Source organism: Rhinoderma darwinii, chromosome 7, assembly GCF_050947455.1.
Source record: "Rhinoderma darwinii isolate aRhiDar2 chromosome 7, aRhiDar2.hap1, whole genome shotgun sequence".
Lineage (NCBI taxonomy): Eukaryota > Metazoa > Chordata > Amphibia > Anura > Rhinodermatidae > Rhinoderma > Rhinoderma darwinii.
This window is the reverse complement of record NC_134693.1, coordinates 140,767,214-140,787,029: the sequence shown is the minus strand read 5'-3', so window position 1 is coordinate 140,787,029 and position 19,816 is coordinate 140,767,214. Positions and strand designations below refer to the sequence as shown.

At 44.5% G+C, this 19,816-nt stretch overlaps 1 protein-coding gene across 1 annotated transcript in view; it reads left to right on the top strand.

The window, feature by feature from the left end:
* Window positions 1-19,816, top strand: part of GRM7 (glutamate metabotropic receptor 7) — a 377,064-nt gene that overhangs the window by 251,637 nt on the left and 105,611 nt on the right. Inside the window, exon 8 of the mRNA XM_075831870.1 lies at window positions 11,043-11,975. Within this exon, the coding sequence (XP_075687985.1) occupies window positions 11,043-11,975 (933 nt within the window). The remainder of the gene's footprint in view (window positions 1-11,042; window positions 11,976-19,816) is intronic.

Genomic DNA, 19,816 nt, shown 5'->3' with positions numbered 1-19,816 from the left:
ATCTGTGGTGTTACATAGGACTGCAGGTGACATCTACTACACTATCTGTACTCAGAGCGTTATCACTGTGTTATCTGTGGTGTTACATAGGACTGCAGGTAACATCTACTACATTATCTGTACTCAGAGAGTTATCACTGTGTTATCTGTGGTGTTACATAGGACTGCAGGTAACATCTACTACATTATCTGTACTCAGAGAGTTATCATTGTGTGTTATCTGTGGTGTTACATAGGACTGCAGGTAACATCTACTACATTATCTGTACTCAGAGAGTTATCACTGTTATCTGTGGTGTTACATAGGACTGCAGGTAACACTACTACATTATCTGTACTCAGAGAGTTATCACTGTTATCTGTGGTGTTACATAGGACTGCAGGTAACATCTACTATATTATCTGTACTCAGAGAGTTATCACTGTGTTATCTGTGGTGTTACATAGGACTGCAGGTAATATCTACTACATTATCTGTACTCAGAGAGTTATCACTGTGTTATCTGAGGTGTTACATAGGACTGCAGGTAACACTACTACATTATCTGTAATCAGAGAGTTATCACTGTGTTATCTGTGGTATTACATAGGACTGCAGGTAACATCTACTACATTATCTGTACTCAGAGAGTTATCACTGTGTTATCTGTGGTATTACATAGGACTGCAGGTAACATACTACATTATCTGTAATCAGAGAGTTATCACTGTGTTATCTGTGGTGTTACATAGGACTGCAGGTAACACTACTACATTATCTGTAATCAGAGAGTTATCACTGTGTTATCTGTGGTGTTACATAGGACTGCATGTGACATCTACTACATTATCTGTACTCAGAGAGTTATCACTGTGTTATCTGTGGTGTTACATAGGACTGCAGGTAACATCTACTACATTATCTGTACTCAGAGAGTTATCACTGTTATCTGTGGTGTTACATAGGACTGCAGGTGACACTACTACATTATCTGTACTCAGAGAGTTATCACTGTGTTATCTGTGGTGTTACATAGGACTGCAGGTAACACCACTACATTATCTGTACTCAGAGAGTTATCACTGTTATCTGTGGTGTTACATAGGACTGCAGGTAACATCTACTATATTATCTGTACTCAGAGAGTTATCACTGTGTTATCTGTGGTGTTACATAGGACTGCAGGTAATATCTACTACATTATCTGTACTCAGAGAGTTATCACTGTGTTATCTGAGGTGTTACATAGGACTGCAGGTAACACTACTACATTATCTGTAATCAGAGAGTTATCACTGTGTTATCTGTGGTATTACATAGGACTGCAGGTAACATACTACATTATCTGTAATCAGAGAGTTATCACTGTGTTATCTGTGGTGTTACATAGGACTGCAGGTAACACTACTACATTATCTGTAATCAGAGAGTTATCACTGTGTTATCTGTGGTGTTACATAGGACTGCATGTGACATCTACTACATTATCTGTACTCAGAGAGTTATCACTGTGTTATCTGAGGTGTTACATAGGACTGCAGGTAACATCTAATACATTATCTGTACTCAGAGAGTTATCACTGTTATCTGTGGTGTTACATAGGACTGCAGGTAACACTACTACATTATCTGTAATCAGAGAGTTATCACTGTGTTATCTGTGGTGTTACATAGGACTGCAGGTAACACTACTACATTATCTGTAATCAGAGAGTTATCACTGTGTTATCTGTGGTGTTACATAGGACTGCAGGTAACACCACTACATTATCTGTACTCAGAGAGTTATCACTGTGTTATCTGTGGTGTAAGGGTATGTTCACACGGCTTATTTACAGACGTAATTCGGGCGTTTTCCGCCTCGATTTACGTCCGAAAATGCGGCTCGATAGCTTCGGCAAACATCAGCCCATTCATTTAAATGGGTCTTACGATGTTCTGTTCCGATGGTCATTTTTTTTACGCCCCGCTGTCAAAAGGCGGGGCATAAATAGACGCCCGCGTCAAAGAAGTGCCCGTCACTTCTTCAGACGTTAAATGGAGCCGTTTTCCATTGACTCCATAGAAAAACAGCTCCATTTACGTCCGTAATTGACACAGCGAAAAAGCGCCTCAACATGCCATGACGGCTGAAATTACGGTGCTATTTTCTCCTGAAAACAGCCCCGTAATTTCAGCCATAACAGACGCTGCCGTGTGAACATACCCATACATAGGACTGCAGGTAACATCTACTACATTATCTGTACACTGAGGCCTTACGTTTCAAAGACTAATAATAAATTCAACTCTGCTGCATCGTATAGGTCTAGTGTGATTGATTCCAGATTAAGGGTATGTTCACACGGCCTATTTACGGACGTAATTACGGCTTGAAAGCGTTGACAAACATCTGCCCATTGAAAGCAATGGGCTGACGTTTGTCTGTTCACACGAGGCGTAAATAGACGCCCGCGCCAAAGAAGTGTCACGTCACTTCTTCAGACGTAAATTGAGCCGTTTTCCATGGACTCCATGGAAAACCAGCTCCAGTTACGTCCATAATGGACGCGGCGTTCAAGCGCCTGCATTCCGTTACGGCTGAAATGACGGGGCTGTTTTCTCCTTCTTCAGCCGTTACGGACGCTGCCGTGTGAACATACCCTTATAGTTCTCTACTGTAGGATTTTCTGGACTATCAGATGGCAGACTAAGGGGATGGCACTGTGTATATTCAGGTGATGAGTGGCGGCGGAGCGCCTGTCAGTCAAGCAGCGCTGAGCAGGGAGAGGGTTAATACTTCTGCAGCCTCTGCCGCTCGCTGTCTAGCAGGCGGCCATCTATCACCCTGCGCCCGCTGCCGTTCTGCCGCCAGATTTATGGCATGTATAATTATCAATATGGCTTTACAAACATGTGCATTACGCCCGCCTAACACCCCATAAATCCTGCTGCGTAATCCCCACATAAACCAGGCAAATGTTCTCTGCCACCCTGATCCGTGCCAGGGGCCGAGCACAGCTGAGGCATAAACTATACAGAGTGGAGGAACGCCACGTCCAACGCCGTTCATGATATTACTATGGCGCTGCCGCTTCTCCTGCGTGGTCATACACCGTGGCCTCTTAGATTGTGAGCTCTTCTGTATCGGTCTTTGTGTTTATACCAAGCAAAAACTGTCGCTCCATGAAATAAATAATCCTTACAAGCGCCGTCTGACTCGTTTTGGACCTTTTGGTTTTTACTGACGTTCTGAGGATCTAAACTCCCATCATCCACCCTCTGGTATTCACACTGGGTGGCCGGTGCTAGTAAAATATTTTTGCGCAGTCATGTGACTTCCTATTTTTATTGGATTGTCCTCTTTTGCCAGACCGCTCGGTCCTAGGACCTCCAGGACTAGGTCAAGTGTTAAATTTGCGCCGGCCGGAGATTGTAGCGAGCAAAGCAGCAGAGAACCGGAAACCTGCAATGTGAAGACACACTTACCAACCAACCTGTTTTTCATGGAATTCTCCCGCAAAACAGACCTCTAGGGGGCGAGAGTTACGCAAATATGCCTAAGTGGGCGTTCCTTGTAATCTTTGTGGGTGTTCCTGGGCGGATCGCGTAATGATCCTGGTAACCGGGATTCCAATATTGGGCGGTGTGATGAACGGGTGATGGATTGTGCCACATTAAATGAACCGGTTTTTCGTTGCTTCTTCCGCATAGATACGGTTTGATAAAATGGCGCAAATGTAATGGAGCCTTGAATGCGCATAAATCGGTCCTGTCCGTGACTACACCTGTAATATTCGGCTCCTGGCCGGTACCGGGCCCCGCGCATATTCCGCATACGTTGCCTCCATTCACCTTACGCCAAAAAACTCCATCAGATTTATATTCGGAGACGCCCGCCATTGATTTCACGGAAACTCCTGCCGGGCGATAAATCTCTGGCGCTGTTTTGATTTGCAGAGCGGAGGATGAAACGTCGCACTTGTGGCTGCGAAAACCTCATTCAATATTAAATTCCTTATCAAGAGGAGCCGGGACGGGGGGAATTTATTACCAGGGCAATTAATGGGAAATCGTTACAGGGCGAAGAGGAAGTGTCTGCAGAAGCAACGCCGGGTCACATGGAGGAGTGCGGCAGATGTAGCAGAGCTCGGCTTGTCAAGTGTAGCAGTGTGGCATTTGTTAGGTGTAGCAGAGCTGTGTCTGTCAGGAGTTATTTTAGATAGTAACGATTAGCTTGTAGGATGTAACCGTGAAATGTAATATATATATATATGTATACACTGTGTTTTGTTTGATGTAGCAGTACTGAATTTGTTAGATGGACCAGGCTAGGTTTGGTCAAATGCATTAGAGCGGTGTTAGATGACACTGGGCTGGATTTGACACATGTAGTTGAGCTGGGTTTGTCACCTGTAGCAGAGTTGGTCAGGTGTAGCAGAGTTGGTCAGGTGTAGCAGAGTTGGTCAGGTGTAGCAGCGATGAACTTGTCAGATGTAGTGCTGGGTCTGTTAAGTGTGAGTTAGTCACAAATTAGTTTGTCAGGTGGAATGTGTCATATGTAGTAGAGTGGAGTTTGACATATTAGAGCTGAATTTGTTAGATGAAACAGGCCAGGTTTGATAAAATATATTAAAATTGAGTTTTTTTAGATGAGGCAGTGATGAGTTTGTCAATTGTGGTTGGGATGCGTTTGCCATATAAAGTAGAGCCGTATGTATCATGATGGGTTTATTAGATGTAGCAGAGCAGAGTCTGTCAGGTGTATGGGGAGGAACTTGTTAGATGTAGGCGTGCTGGGTTTATCAGATATAGCAGAGCTGAGTTTATTCTTTTTTGGCAAACCCCTGTTTATGGGACAATGTATTGTCAGAATGACTGGAGTTCTCTGTTCTGGTGCAGAGGACTGAAAGAAACCTTAGTGACAAATTCAGCTCTGCTACATCAATAAGTAGAGCTAAGAAAATTAACACCCGATTAATCAATTTTACTGATGAATTCGAATCACAGACCACCCGACATTGCGATACACGGAGGAAACGTGCGCGAATAATCAGTAAATAAATTCATCCATTCGTTCTCCGATTCTTGCAAATTGGTGAATCAGGCGTCACATTAAATCCCCAAATAAAATGAATCCGTTCGATCCGCGCCCAATGTAAACCGTGTCACACTGGAAAATGATGTAGTGCGACTAGTGCGGAGCCACCACCCAACAGGTGCTGCTTTATCTATTCTCTTCAGTGATTGGCTGCTTTTTTTACATCCGTGATTCAGCTCAGCTGCATTGTCTATTGGAGTCTGAGGAAGTCTTGAAATTCACCACCTGCCTCATCAGAGACTCAGTCTGCAGCTCTGTCCCTCCACCATGCTTTACACTGCAGCTCTGCTGTGAGATTATTTTTTATTACAGCAAGAACAGATTAAAATCTACAAGTAATAAACCGCCAAGGAGAAAGATCATCAGGAAATGACGATGCCAGATGAGCCGTAGTAAGGGGGCGGAGCCCGGAGTGTCACTTTAACCCCACCCCCTTTCTGTCATATCTAATCGTGAGATGTCATTATGTCCTAATATCAATTCCTTGCCCCATTTTTACTGCCACCTTGCATCCACGCCGGTCTTTCTACTCCCCCGTCCCGCCGTGCTTCTTCCCAGGCGGGAGAGTAATGGCTGCTGTAGGGTGCAGAATAATAAAAGCAAATCATATGAAGACTCCACGGCCATCACAAGGCTCATCAGACACAACGAGCCGTTCCTCTCCCTCCCCCGCCGCGCAGGGCAAGGTCTCCCGGTGGATCTGGAGGGAACGTCTCCGGCTTTGTTCGCGAGAAGCTGCGCGGTCAGGAAAGTCGCTGAGACTTCATTATTACGGCACTGGGGACGGTTTGTCAGGACTAATCAGGGGCTTCGATGAGAGGAGCCGGGTAAAGAGCTGAGCTGCTATTATCTGCCGCTAAGGAGCCCAGGGCCTGATGAAGAACGCTCGCAATCCCCGCGCTCACCGGATTACCTGCGCGCGGCCCACAAATAAGCGATCAGCTGCGGTAGACCATGTTAGAAATAGGATATTTGTAGCTCCGCTCCCCGCGCACGCGTCCTCCGGCCATAAGAGGCGTCGCTATAGGGGGTGCAGAGGTGGCAGTCACACCGGCCACATAAGAGGACACCGGTATTATACCACGCGTATGGATGGACGGGGAGGGGGCCTGGTACAGATTTTGCATTGGGGCCCTGGATCCAAGATCTGCCATATGTCCCGATGACCACCCATGTGTATATAGTAATGGCGGCCGTGATAGTGGTCAGACCGAACCGGATTTGTAATAAACTTTACTAGAGAGGACGATTCCAGAATTTCTCTCTATAGAGATTTACAGGAAAATGTTCCGTAAAGGGGAACCCTAATTTTGCCCGGGGGTTGGGGTAAGTCCATGGGTGTAAAGGAAGGGTTGCCCGTGTCCACTCTAACCATAAACCCCCAACTGACCCAAAGATCATGACCCTTAATTTCCATTTCCTGGGAGACATGATGGGGTAACGCGCCAATTGTATGAATTAGTTGCTTTTTCTATTAGGGATCACCGTTCTCCGGCAGTGGGGGCCCCATAGCAAAAGCCAAACTGGGGCCCAATGGTAGTTGATGCCATGACACCCCAAGACCAGGGTAGGAGGCCCTTCTTTGTTGACCTCCCACACTCCTTTTAATGTACGAATAAAGGGGCTGTGAACCTGTACCCCGTTATTGCTGTGACCATGGAGATGAAGTGACCAGCCCCCTTTTCTCAGGACCAGGTAGCAGCTCTATGGTATGTACCCCATTAATGCTGTGCCGGTCCCCGGGCGTGGGCCACTGACTCGTGCAGGTCGTTAGTCTCAGCTCATTAATGAGGGAAGGAAAAGGAATAATGGAGTCGTGCGAGGTTCATCCCGTCCCTGTTCATTAGGAAAGTCCTTGCTCTAGTCCTTAAGGGCTCTAGTCCTTGCTCTAGTCCCTGCTCTAGTCCTCAAGGGCTCTAGTCCCTGCTCTATTCCTTGCTGTAGACCCTGCTATAGTGCGGTGGTGACGGAACTCAAGCCTGTGCGTGATGTATGGGATATTGGACGCGTTCCCATCAGCCTCTTGTCGTGACATGAAGGTTGGATAGAAATGGCGCTGAGTCTCCAGTATCGGCACATGTCCGGGGGTGACGGTCATCTGCTCGGACCACAGACGCCGGGTGGACAGGTGATGAGGCTGGGGGTGGCTTTCAGCTGGATCCTCGTTAAATGTACTAAAGCCGCAGCGCCGAGATGAAAGGAGCTACACGTCGGATTTTAAATTTGTGATTAGAATGTGAGGAATATCAAAGGGATGTCATATAAATAATGGTTAAATGTAGAATGAAATGTTCCGCACTGTTTCTCTGCTTGCTGTCAGTGAATGGGAACATTCTTGTTTACATCCAAAAACTGAAAACCTGTACAGACCCTATAGTACTGGCAGCTGAGGGTCTGTTATAATTGCATCCAGTCTAGACAATCCTCTGTGAGACCAGACACATCAGCAGCACAAATCTCTCTCCGGTCCTGATAGTTTGTTACAATGTATCAGTGCAGGTAAAATGTATCAGTCTGGAGTCCAGGCTGTTTAGCTCACAGAGGATTGTCTAGACTGGATACAATTGTAACAAACCATCAGCTGTGAGAAGTAAACAGGTTTACAGCCTCTGAATGTAAACAAGAATGAATCAAATCACTGACAGCAAGCAGATATTTTTGCACTGATGACAAATCGAATCTACATAAAACTGGACAAGGCCTTCAAGGATGTTGTACTCTCTACTGCTACATAACTAGACTAAATATCCAGTAATAGAGAAAGTCTGGGATCCAACCCCTTGTAGGAGCAGTAACGGCGGCCATATTGGTTGTCACCCAACTTTACCAGAAACAGAACTAAGAAAAGGACACTGCCGTAGGGCTGAAAGAAACCATTTGGGGTATATTTATCAATAATGGCGTACCGCCAGGCGTGCTGTTAGTATCGGACTTTTGAGACACAAGTGGTAGTGGGTGTGATAAATATGGCGCTTTATCACTTTTTCAATGCGATTGTGCAAGAAAACTGGCGCCGTTGCGTTGTTAAATACCCCCCTTCATCTCCACCAGTGCTCCGGTGTGCAGTGCACTATAGGGTCTCTGCTAAGCTGTGCATTGGAGTATAAAATAGGATGTAAATAAAGACCATAAGTATTTGCTGATATAGGTCCATTTCACACGGCTGCATTTTAGCGTCCACATTACGCCTAAACCACCCACGGTCCAACCCTGACCCGGAACCCCCGCGGTTCAATTGACCCAAATTTAGATCCCTATCTCGATCTTATTTTGGTTTACTTGACCCATAACGGTTCCAGGTTTTGGACCTAAAAACCCGCTCCTAATACGCCCCTGTAATGACGGTGTAGGGAGACGGACAGGTGAGCCCTAATCTACCCACCACTCAGTCCCTGCCTAATTTTACGGCCCGTCTTAGGCGACGGCGTACAACTGGGCGATGGTCCCTACGCTCAATATGTGTACGACAGACAAACAGACAAGGGTACACAGAAGCTAAGTGAAATGGGGCAGTTGCCCACGGCAACACCGTGAGCAACAGGAGTAGTGAACGAGCCGAGTCAAACCAGGAGAGTACGAGGTACCAAACGCAGAGCAGGAGAGTAGTCAGTAAAGCCAGGGTCTATATGAGGCTGAGGACAATAGTAATAGCAGGAACAGCAGAGCCAGGAAACAAGACAGAATCACAGGCAAAGACAAGAAGCAAATTAATATATACATAGACCGAGGGCGGGAGCTAGAACCGTCTGGCCAGGCTGTGATAGGTTCTCCCACTCCTCAGCCTCCCAGCCTGAGTGATAGCAGATCGAGTCACTCTATCAGACCTAGGAGCAGGTGCAGACTGATTACCCATGGGTGTCGACACAGAACCTGTGTCTGGCAGATCCTTTACAACGCCCCTGTAATAAATAAGAGAAACTTGATACACCTGGCGCCAAATCTACATGTGAATTGCTGCACTGCCGATTCCGCTGAAAACTCAGTCCTACTTTTATTTTTTTCCATGTCCCGTTTTACTTAATCTCCATTTTATTGTTTCCTCCTCTTTATTGAATGCGCCTTTGTTGGGCTTCAGTTGTGCTTTTTGGCAGGCGCCGGTGTCCATATAAATGAAAAACCAGGTCTAAACAATATGCACCTGTTCCTATTCGCTTTCAAACACGTGAATCGTTCCCTGCCGCGGTGTCATCGTGTCAGCCGGTGCTGGAAGGCGCCGTCTGGATGGGCTACATTGTGCATCCCCTGCTACGCCTGGCGCTCTTTCAAATGATGGCACGGACAGACTTCAGGTTTTCTAGGTCCATCCGGTGTATATGCGCCGGCACGAAACTTCTTTATCGGAAGTATTTCATTCCCAGCAGAAGGTTGGAGTTGGGCGCCAATTATATCCCTGACAACACGGATTTTTGTATGATGCTTCCGAGTACGAATCCGTCTCCTAATCTCTTCTTTCCACACGGCTTATCGGCCGGCTTGCATTTCATTAGCTATTTTGCAGCCAGGGGTGAAAGAAGAGTTGCAAATCTTTGTGCCGCTGCCGGTATAAAGCTATCTGGGTGTATTGTAACGGGGCGAGTGAAAGAAGTCTCCGTAATTACAGCCCTGTGTAGCCGCTATCTCTGAGCGCAGAATGTTCGGGTAAATGAGTTATCTGGAGGCTGTCACTTCGCTTGAAGTTCACACAACTAGTCGAGCTCTGAAATCCAACGAGGGCGACGGTCCAAACCACACAGAGTGGTGGAGGCGACTGAGCGGGGGACCGCGGATTAAAGGGAAGGATGGCAGGGGCAAAGATAGGAGGTACGGAGCGGGCGGTTGTCAGGTGAAAAGAAAAATGGAGAGAATAGGAGGAAAAAAGTTTAGGGACATGTAACAGAGATGGATATGAGGGCGCCCGTCTGCTGGACGTAAATCACTGCGTAGATCCAAAGGTCCAAATTTATTGAAAAGTTTACGCTACGTTTTTTTTAAAAAAAGTCGTAAATCGTGGAGCATTACATATTTGCGACTTCAGTCATGAGATTTGAAAAGTGGGCGGGGTCTTCTGGGAATGGGCGTGGTCTCAAAGTTTTTGGGGGTTTTTTTCAACAGATTTATTAAGAAAATAAAGGAAATGTTGCAAATCAATCCATATAGCAGGTGTATCTTTAATTTTCTCACTTTTAGCCTATGAATCAAAATATATTTAGTTTTCCATTCACTGACTGCAAGCTGAAATCTTGCAAATGGTGAGGAATTAAAATACAAAGTTTATTAGAAAGTTGCAGAACTTTTTATTATACAACGATCAATCTGTACCCCAAAAATGGAGGATTAGGTAAATAACAAATATTCTTGTTGTAGCTTTGCTTTCATATTGTAAATGTCGTTCTGTTTCGGCGTGCTATATGTCAATAATATTCCGGATATTCTTTATGGGTCCAGTTAAAGTGCTGAACGTAGAAGCTCCGGTCTCAGAGAAGTAGCTACGTTGCCCATGCAATCCAATCAAAATCCACTTTTCATGTTCCCAACCCTGATTGGTTGCTGTGGGGAACATGGATACATTTTCATTGAGACAGTTTTGATGCTTAGGAGGAAGCCCCGCCCACTCGTTTTGATACATGAAGCTTAGGAGGAAGCCCCGCCCACTCGTTTTGATACATGAAGCTTAGGAGGAAGCCCCGCCCACTCGTTTTGATACATGAAGCTTAGGAGGAAGCCCCGCCCACTCGTTTTGATACATGAAGCCCCGCCCACTCCAGGAGAAGGTTCAATTAGGCACTGGCAGAAAAGCATTATGGTCCTGGATTTTGGGAGCAAAGAAAAAACATTAAAGAGCAATTTCCTAAAATAATTTCCCCATAGTCGTACCTATAAATGGAAGCACATGGTACACATGGGTAAATAGTACGTAAATGGAGATGCCCTTTAACATGACCTGTGAATCCTATAAACGAGTCGTCGCTTTGTCTTTTATTAATTATCTCGATTTTCTTGCAGATTGAAGACATGCAGTGGTCCAACGCGATGCACGAAATCCCACCTTCTGTCTGCAGCGTGCCATGTAAAATGGGAGAGCGGAAGAAGATCGCCAAGGGCATGCCATGCTGCTGGCAATGTGACCTATGTGACGGCTATAAATACCTGCTGGATGAGGTCACCTGTTACCGGTGTGATTTTAACATGCGCCCTAATCGTAACCGCACCGGCTGTGATCCCATCCCCATCATCAAACTGGAGTGGCACTCGCCATGGGCCGTGATCCCCGTCTTTCTTGCAATGCTTGGTATCATTGCCACCATCTTTGTTATGGCAACCTTCATAAGATATAATGATACCCCCATCGTACGGGCCTCCGGGAGGGAACTCAGCTACGTCCTATTGACTGGGATCTTCCTCTGTTACATTATTACGTTTCTCATGATTGCGAAGCCGGACCTGGCCGTCTGCTCCTTCCGGCGTATTTTCTTAGGTTTGGGAATGTGCATCAGTTACGCCGCTCTGTTAACGAAAACCAACCGGATTTACCGTATCTTTGAGCAGGGGAAGAAGTCGGTGACGGCTCCTCGGCTTATCAGCCCCACCACGCAGTTGGCCATCACCTCCAGTTTGATATCCATCCAACTTCTGGGAGTTTTTATCTGGTTTGGCGTCAACCCTCCAAACATCATCATTGACTATGGGCCGGAGACGGTGGATCCCGAACAGAGACGGGGTGTCCTGAAATGTGACATTACGGATCTACAAATCATTTGTTCCTTGGGGTACAGCATTCTTCTTATGGTGACTTGTACTGTCTACGCCATCAAAACGAGGGGCGTGCCGGAGAATTTTAACGAAGCTAAGCCTATAGGTTTTACAATGTATACAACCTGCATAGTATGGTTGGCTTTTATTCCAATATTTTTTGGCACGTCACAATCGCCAGAAAAGGTAAGTGCACTTTTCTTTTTTGAATGTTACGTTTCTTGTCTTGCATCTCTATTGTTGAATAGTCTGTCAATTTTGCATCCATTATTTTTTTGCTCAAATGCAGCGTAAATAAAAAAAATAAGCAACTTTCAACACAGAATTGATTGAAAATCTCATACCGTTTTGTGTATACAGCTCCTATGCAAACCTATGTGTCTCCATGGTTGCAGACTACAAACAAACCCTGTGTAGTCTGATCCTGCAGTCATGTGTTACGGAATCAGACTACACAGGGTTTGCTTGTAGTCTGTAACCATGGAGACACATCGGCCTGCATCGGAGCGGTATACGCAAATCAAGACTATTTGAAAAAATTATTTATTTTTTCACATTGGTTTCTTCTGGGACAATAAAATTGGTTATGTGTCGGACATCCACAGATTGTATACTGATGACCTATACCGGTTGTCCGGTAGTGACAACTCCTTTAACTTACTATTTTATACTGATTTCCCCAAAAAATAAATGGGCAAAGCCAATTTCAGCACGGCTCCGAGACATCCATCCCTAGGAATATCTATTATAGCACTTGAGAAATAACTCTCTTGAAATCAATAGCACTCTTCTGCACACTCTATTTTGAAGATTCAGCTCCATCGTAATCAATGGCGCTCTACTGCACACTCTATTTTGAAGATTCAGCTCCATCGTAATCAATGGCACTCTGCTGCGTGCTCTACTTTCAGGATTCTTCTCTATCGTAATCAATGGCACTCTGCTGCGCGCTCTACTTTCAGGATTCTTCTCTATCGTAATCAATGGCGCTCTACTGCGCGCTCTATTTTCAGGGTTCTTCTCTATCGTAATCAATGGCACTCTACTGTGCGCTCTATTTTCAGGGTTCTTCTCTATCGTAATCAATGGCACTCTACTGTGCGCTCTATTTTCAGGGTTCTTCTCTATCGTAATCAATGGCACTCTACTGCGCGCTCTATTTTCAGGGTTCTTCTCTATCGTAATCAATGGCACTCTACTGCGCACTCTATTTTCAGGGTTCTTCTCTATCGTAATCAATGGCACTCTACTACGCGCTCTATTTTCAGGGTTCTTCTCTATCGTAATCAATGGCACTCTACTGCGCACTCTATTTTCAGGGTTCTTCTCGATCGTAATCAATGGCACTCTATTGCACCCTTTTTTTGAGCGTTCTTTATTGTAATCAATGGCACTCTACTGCGCGCTCTATTTTCAGGGTTCTTCTCTATCGTAATCAATGGCACTCTACTGCGCGCTCTATTTTCAGGATTCTTCTCGATCGTAATCAATGGCACTCTACTGCGCACTCTATTTTCAGGGTTCTTCTCGATCGTAATCAATGGCACTCTATTGCACCCTTTTTTTGAGCGTTCTTTATTGTAATCAATGGCACTCTACTGCGCGCTCTATTTTCAGGGTTCTTCTCTATCGTAATCAATGGCACTCTACTGCGCGCTCTATTTTCAGGGTTCTTCTCTATCGTAATCAATGGCACTCTACTGCGCGCTCTATTTTCAGGATTCTTCTCTATCGTAATCAATGGCACTCTACTGCGCACTCTATTTTCAGGGTTCTTCTCGATCGTAATCAATGGCACTCTATTGCACCCTTTTTTTGAGCGTTCTTTATTGTAATCAATGGCACTCTACTGCGCGCTCTATTTTCAGTCGTCTGTAAGCACCACCACAGGGGTTAGTGCAGAGCCCCGAGGCTATTTTTTATATTGGGGATTAGTGGGGATCGGAAGTTGTCGGCCCCATCCGTAACGCATTCCTTTAACCATCGCGTTTGACTTTATGGGCTGTTGATGTTTTGGGAATATTTTCACAGATCCGCCTCAGCAGCTTTGAACGCCGTTCCCTTGAAATGACTGGAGCAAATGTATTTCTTCGCCATGTGATAAATGATTATGTAATGATCGTTCCTGGTAAAATAGCTGGAGCATTGCAAAGCAAAAGAACATCAGTGTATAATTTAGTAAGACGCAGGGAGAACCCTCTTATTAAGTGATAAAAGGATCTCCGTAGCAAACGTCAAATCGTTTACCATTGGGATTTATATTATTGCTGCGCTAAACGGCGACCATTTAAGTTTCCGTCCATTAGCACCTTCCATGCAATACGAGACGTGTCTGTCACTTCTGCTTTGTTGCACAAAGTCGGAGGAGGGAGAAATGAAGCGTATTGGCAGCAGCGAGGGACCTACTGCAATGTCATATTACATGCTGATAAATATACCTGCGATGAAAACATCCCAAGAGAGGCCGGCGCTGAGGAAGGAGGCGCGGGTGGGGGTCCCCAGTCAGTTATCAGAAACCCTTCCAGTTCCACCCAATGCCAGGATTTATTTTTGTATGCACCAATTGGCGGGCACAAGGGAGATCTTGGCATCTTGCCCTGCCATTTTTTACATTACCAATTGGTTGCAATACTGACGGTATATTTTTGCCACCACTTAGAAAGGTTTTGTTCCTAGAGGCTCTTAAACCCCTGGTGTAAACCATTTCTAACATGAATATAATCATATGACCTGTTGGATGACATCATACATGTACATTACTGTATGCGGTGACATCATTCATGTATAAACCAGTTATATACCTCTATTGTAAACCATTTATAACATGAATATAATCATATGATCTAATACTTCATGTATTGCTGCATATAATATCCATGTACATTGCTGTATGCGGTGACATCATTCATGTACGTTGCTGTATGTGGTGACATCATTCATGTACATTGCTGTATGCGGTGACATCATTCATGTACAATGCTATATGCAGTGACCTCATTCATGTACATTGCTGTATGCGGTGACATCATTCATGTACATTGCTGTATGTGGTGAGACATCATTCATGTACGTTGCTGTATGCGGTGACATCATTCATGTACATTGCTATATGCGGTGACATCATTCATGTACGTTGCTATATGCGGGGACATCATTCATGTACATTGCTGTATGCGGTGACATCATTCATGTACATTGCTGTATGCGGGGACATCATTCATGTATATTGCTGTATGCGGTGACATCATTCATGTACGTTGCTGTATGCGGTGACATCATTCATGTACATTGCTGTATGCGGTGACATCATTCATGTACATTGCTGTATGCGGTGACATCATTCATGTACATTGCTGTATGCGGTGACATCATTCATGTACATTGCTGTATGCGGGGACATCATTCATGTACGTTGCTGTATGCGGGGACATCATTCATGTACGTTGCTATATGCGGTGACATCATTCATGTACGTTGCTGTATGCGGTGACATCATTCATGTACATTGCTATATGCGGTGACATCATTCATGTACGTTGCTGTATGCGGTGACATCATTCATGTATGTTGCTGTATGCGGGGACATCATTCATGTACATTTCTGTATGCGGGGACATCATTCATGTACGTTGCTGTATGCGGGGACATCATTCATGTACATTGCTGTATGCGGGGACATCATTCATGTACATTGCTGTATGCGGTGACATCATTCATGTACGTTGCTGTATGCGGTGACAACATTCATGTACATTGCTGTATGCGGTGACATCATTCATGTACATTGCTATATGCGGTGACATCATTCATGTACATTGCTATATGCGGTGACATCATTCATGTACATTGCTGTATGCGGTGACATCATTCATGTACATTGCTGTATGCGGTGACATCATTCATGTACATTGCTATATGCGGTGACATCATTCATGTACGTTGCTGTATGCGGGGACATCATTCATGTACATTGCTGTATGCGGTGACATCATTCATGTACATTGCTGTATGTGGTGACATCATTCATGTACGTTGCTGTTTGTGGTGACATCATCCATGTACGTTGCTGTATGCGGGGACATCATTCATGTACGTTGCTGTTTGTGGTGACATCATTCATGTACGTTGCTATATGCGGGGACATCATTCATGTACATTGCTGTATGCGGGGACATCATTCATGTACGTTGCTGTATGCGGGGACATCATTCATGTACATTGCTGTATGCGGTGACATCATTCATGTACATTGCTGTATGTGGTGACATCATTCATGTACGTTGCTGTTTGTGGTGACATCATCCATGTACGTTGCTGTATGCGGGGACATCATTCATGTACGTTGCTGTTTGTGGTGACATCATTCATGTACGTTGCTATATGCGGGGACATCATTCATGTACATTGCTGTATGCGGGGACATCATTCATGTACATTGCTGTATGCGATGACCTCATTCATGTACATTGCTGTATGCGGTGACATCATTCATGTACATTGCTGTATGCGGTGACATCATTCATGTACATTGCTATATGCGGTGACATCATTCATGTACATTGCTATATGCAGTGACATCATTCATGTACATTGCTGTATGCGGGGACATCATTCATGTACATTGCTGTATGCGGGGACATCATTCATGTACATTGCTGTATGCGGTGACATCATTCATGTACATTGCTGTATGTGGTGACATCATCCATGTACGTTGCTGTATGCGGTGACATCATTCATGTACAATGCTGTATGCGGTGACATCATTCATGTACGTTGCTGTATGCGGTGACATCATTCATATACATTGCTGTATGCGGTGACAACATTCATGTACGTTGCTGTATGCGGTGACATCATTCATGTACATTGCTATATGCGGTGACATCATTCATGTACATTGCTATATGCGGTGACATCATTCATGTACATTGCTATATGCGGTGACATCATTCATGTACGTTGCTGTATGCGATGACATCATTCATGTACGTTGCTATATGCAGTGACATCATTCATGTACATTGCTATATGCGGTGACATCATTCATGTACATTGCTATATGCGGTGACATCATTCATGTAGATTGCTATATGCGGTGACATCATTCATGTACGTTGCTATATGCAGTGACATCATTCATGTACATTGCTGTATGCGGGGACATCATTCATGTACATTGCTGTATGCGGTGACACCATTCATGTACATTGCTATATGCGGTGACATCATTCATGTACATTGCTGTATGCGGTGACATCATTCATGTACGTTGCTATATGCGGTGACATCATTCATGTACATTGCTGTATGCGGGGACATCATTCATGTACATTGCTGTATGCGGTGACATCATTCATGTACGTTGCTATATGCGGTGACATCATTCATGTACGTTGCTATATGCGGTAACATCATTCATGTACGTTGCTATATGCGGTGACATCATTCATGTACATTGCTATATGCGGTGACATCATTCATGTACGTTGCTATATGCGGTGACATCATTCATGTACATTGCTGTATGCGGTGACATCATTCATGTACATTGCTGTATGCGGTGACATCATTCATGTACATTGCTGTATGCGGTAACATCATTCATGTACGTTGCTGTATGCGGGGACATCATTCATGTACGTTGCTGTATGCGGTGACACCATTCATGTACGTTGCTATATGCGGTGACATCATTCATGTACATTGCTGTATGCGGTGACATCATTCATGTACAATGCTGTATGCGGTGACATCATTCATGTACGTTGCTGTATGCGGTGACCTCATTCATGTACATTGCTGTATGCGGTGACATCATTCATGTACGTTGCTGTATGCGGTGAGATCATTCATGTACATTGCTATATGCGGTGACATCATTCATGTACATTGCTATATGCGGTGACATCATTCATGTACGTTGCTGTATGCGGTGACATCATTCATGTACATTGCTATATGCGGTGACATCATTCATGTACATTGCTATATGCGGTGACATCATTCATGTACATTGCTGTATGCGGTGACATCATTCATGTACATTGCTGTATGCGGTGACATCATTCATGTACAATGCTGTATGCGGGGACATCATTCATGTACATTGCTGTATGTGGTGACATCATTCATGTACATTGCTGTATGTGGTGACATCATTCATGTACATTGCTATATGCGGTGACATCATTCATGTACATTGCTGTATGTGGTGACATCATTCATGTACATTGCTGTATGCGGGGACATCATTCATGTACATTGCTATATGCGGTGACATCATTCATGTACATTGCTATATGCGGTGACATCATTCATGTACATTGCTGTATGTGGTGACATCATTCATGTACATTGCTATATGCGGTGACATCATTCATGTACATTGCTATATGCGGTGACATCATTCATGTACATTGCTATATGCGGTGACATCATTCTTGTACAATGCTATATGCGGTGACATCATTCATGTACAATGCTATATGCGGTGACATCATTTTTGTACAATGCTATATGCGGTGACATCATTCTTGTATATTGTTGCATGTGCTGACATTTCTGTAGATATTGGCATGCTATATGATATTCTATATGGTACCTCCATACATACCATATTATATTTGGCCATACACTATAGTAATAAAATATACATTTGCATAGTGAATTGCTCGCTTACTTTACTCCAATATTTTGCGGCAAAATTGTGGCGCATTCCATTAATAAATCTGGCACATTTTAGGACTTCCCTTTGCCCCCCCGCCCCCCCCTTTCTAGATACTTTTTCATAACTGTCTAGTAAGACACAAAGTATCTAAAATACATAATAAATCTGCCACATGGGATGGACAAAAGATTTTTGGCGCAATTTGAGCCAGAATTCTGGCGTACTTGGCTTAGCACATCTGCCCATTAGAGCATAGAGCAGGCGCCGCGGTTTGTCGTGCAGGTTTTCTTTCGCAGGGAGTTGCTCGCTATCACCCACCTCCTCCATTAATTAATCAGGCTCCTTTGTAGCTATAAATTATGCACCATGAATGTCTTCTGAACATGCCACCGAAGCTTTGATAGATAAAGGAAACATCCCCTCGCATGTATCGGACTATAGAGCCGTCCTTAGCACATAGTTGGCAGACTATTAATTAGCCATTGTGGCACCGGATCAATAACAATCAGTTCGACCATTAGACCTATTGTTGCATCTGTTTCAGTTTTACCTTGTCAGCGTGATAAATGGGACCACATTGTCAGTGAAAGGGAATAGACTTTTTTTTTTTTTGCTGCAAAATCATTTTCATTAGAAGAAAGCAACCTGGCATCTGTTCCAGGCAAAATGAACATTGCGGGGGTTAGCAGAAGAAGGGGGTGCTGCTGCGCCAGGCTGGGGCGCAGGAGATGAAGGGGCTGCGGGCAATTAGCATTTTGCAGAAGTGCAGGCTGGTAAATTGATCTTTGCCACGTCGTGGCGAGGAGTCGGATGATGCGATCTAAGCTCTGCGGGTAGAAACAGAACAATCTTTCTTATATTACGTCTATTGATTTTTATTTTTTTTCCGACTCTACAAACACACACAACTTCACGGTTAGTTATTTAGTTCAGCACTCGGGACCAGAACTTGCTGAATGATTTGTACCTGCTAAATAGGATATAGGATTACTGGCTGTGCCTATATATTTACTGTCCAGCCAAGGGGTTAGCGGACTCATCTGCAAGGCTGAATATAAGGGCGTACATAGGGGAAGTCATGGCAAAGGTCAAACTGCAGCTCGTCCTGGTTCATTTCATCATAACATCTTCCATACCCAAGTACATGAGGTTCCCGCATTTATTCTTCACCTTCTAATATGATATATTGGAGAGAAGCGGCATGACTGGCTCCCCTTCTCGTCTCCTCTCACTGCCTATGGAGAACCTTAGGGACAACCTTAGCTGAAACAATATACTTTTCACAGGGTCCATAGCAGCTGCAGGGAATGCCTCTATGGTAGATATGACTTGGTTGTAAATCTCATATAGGCAAACC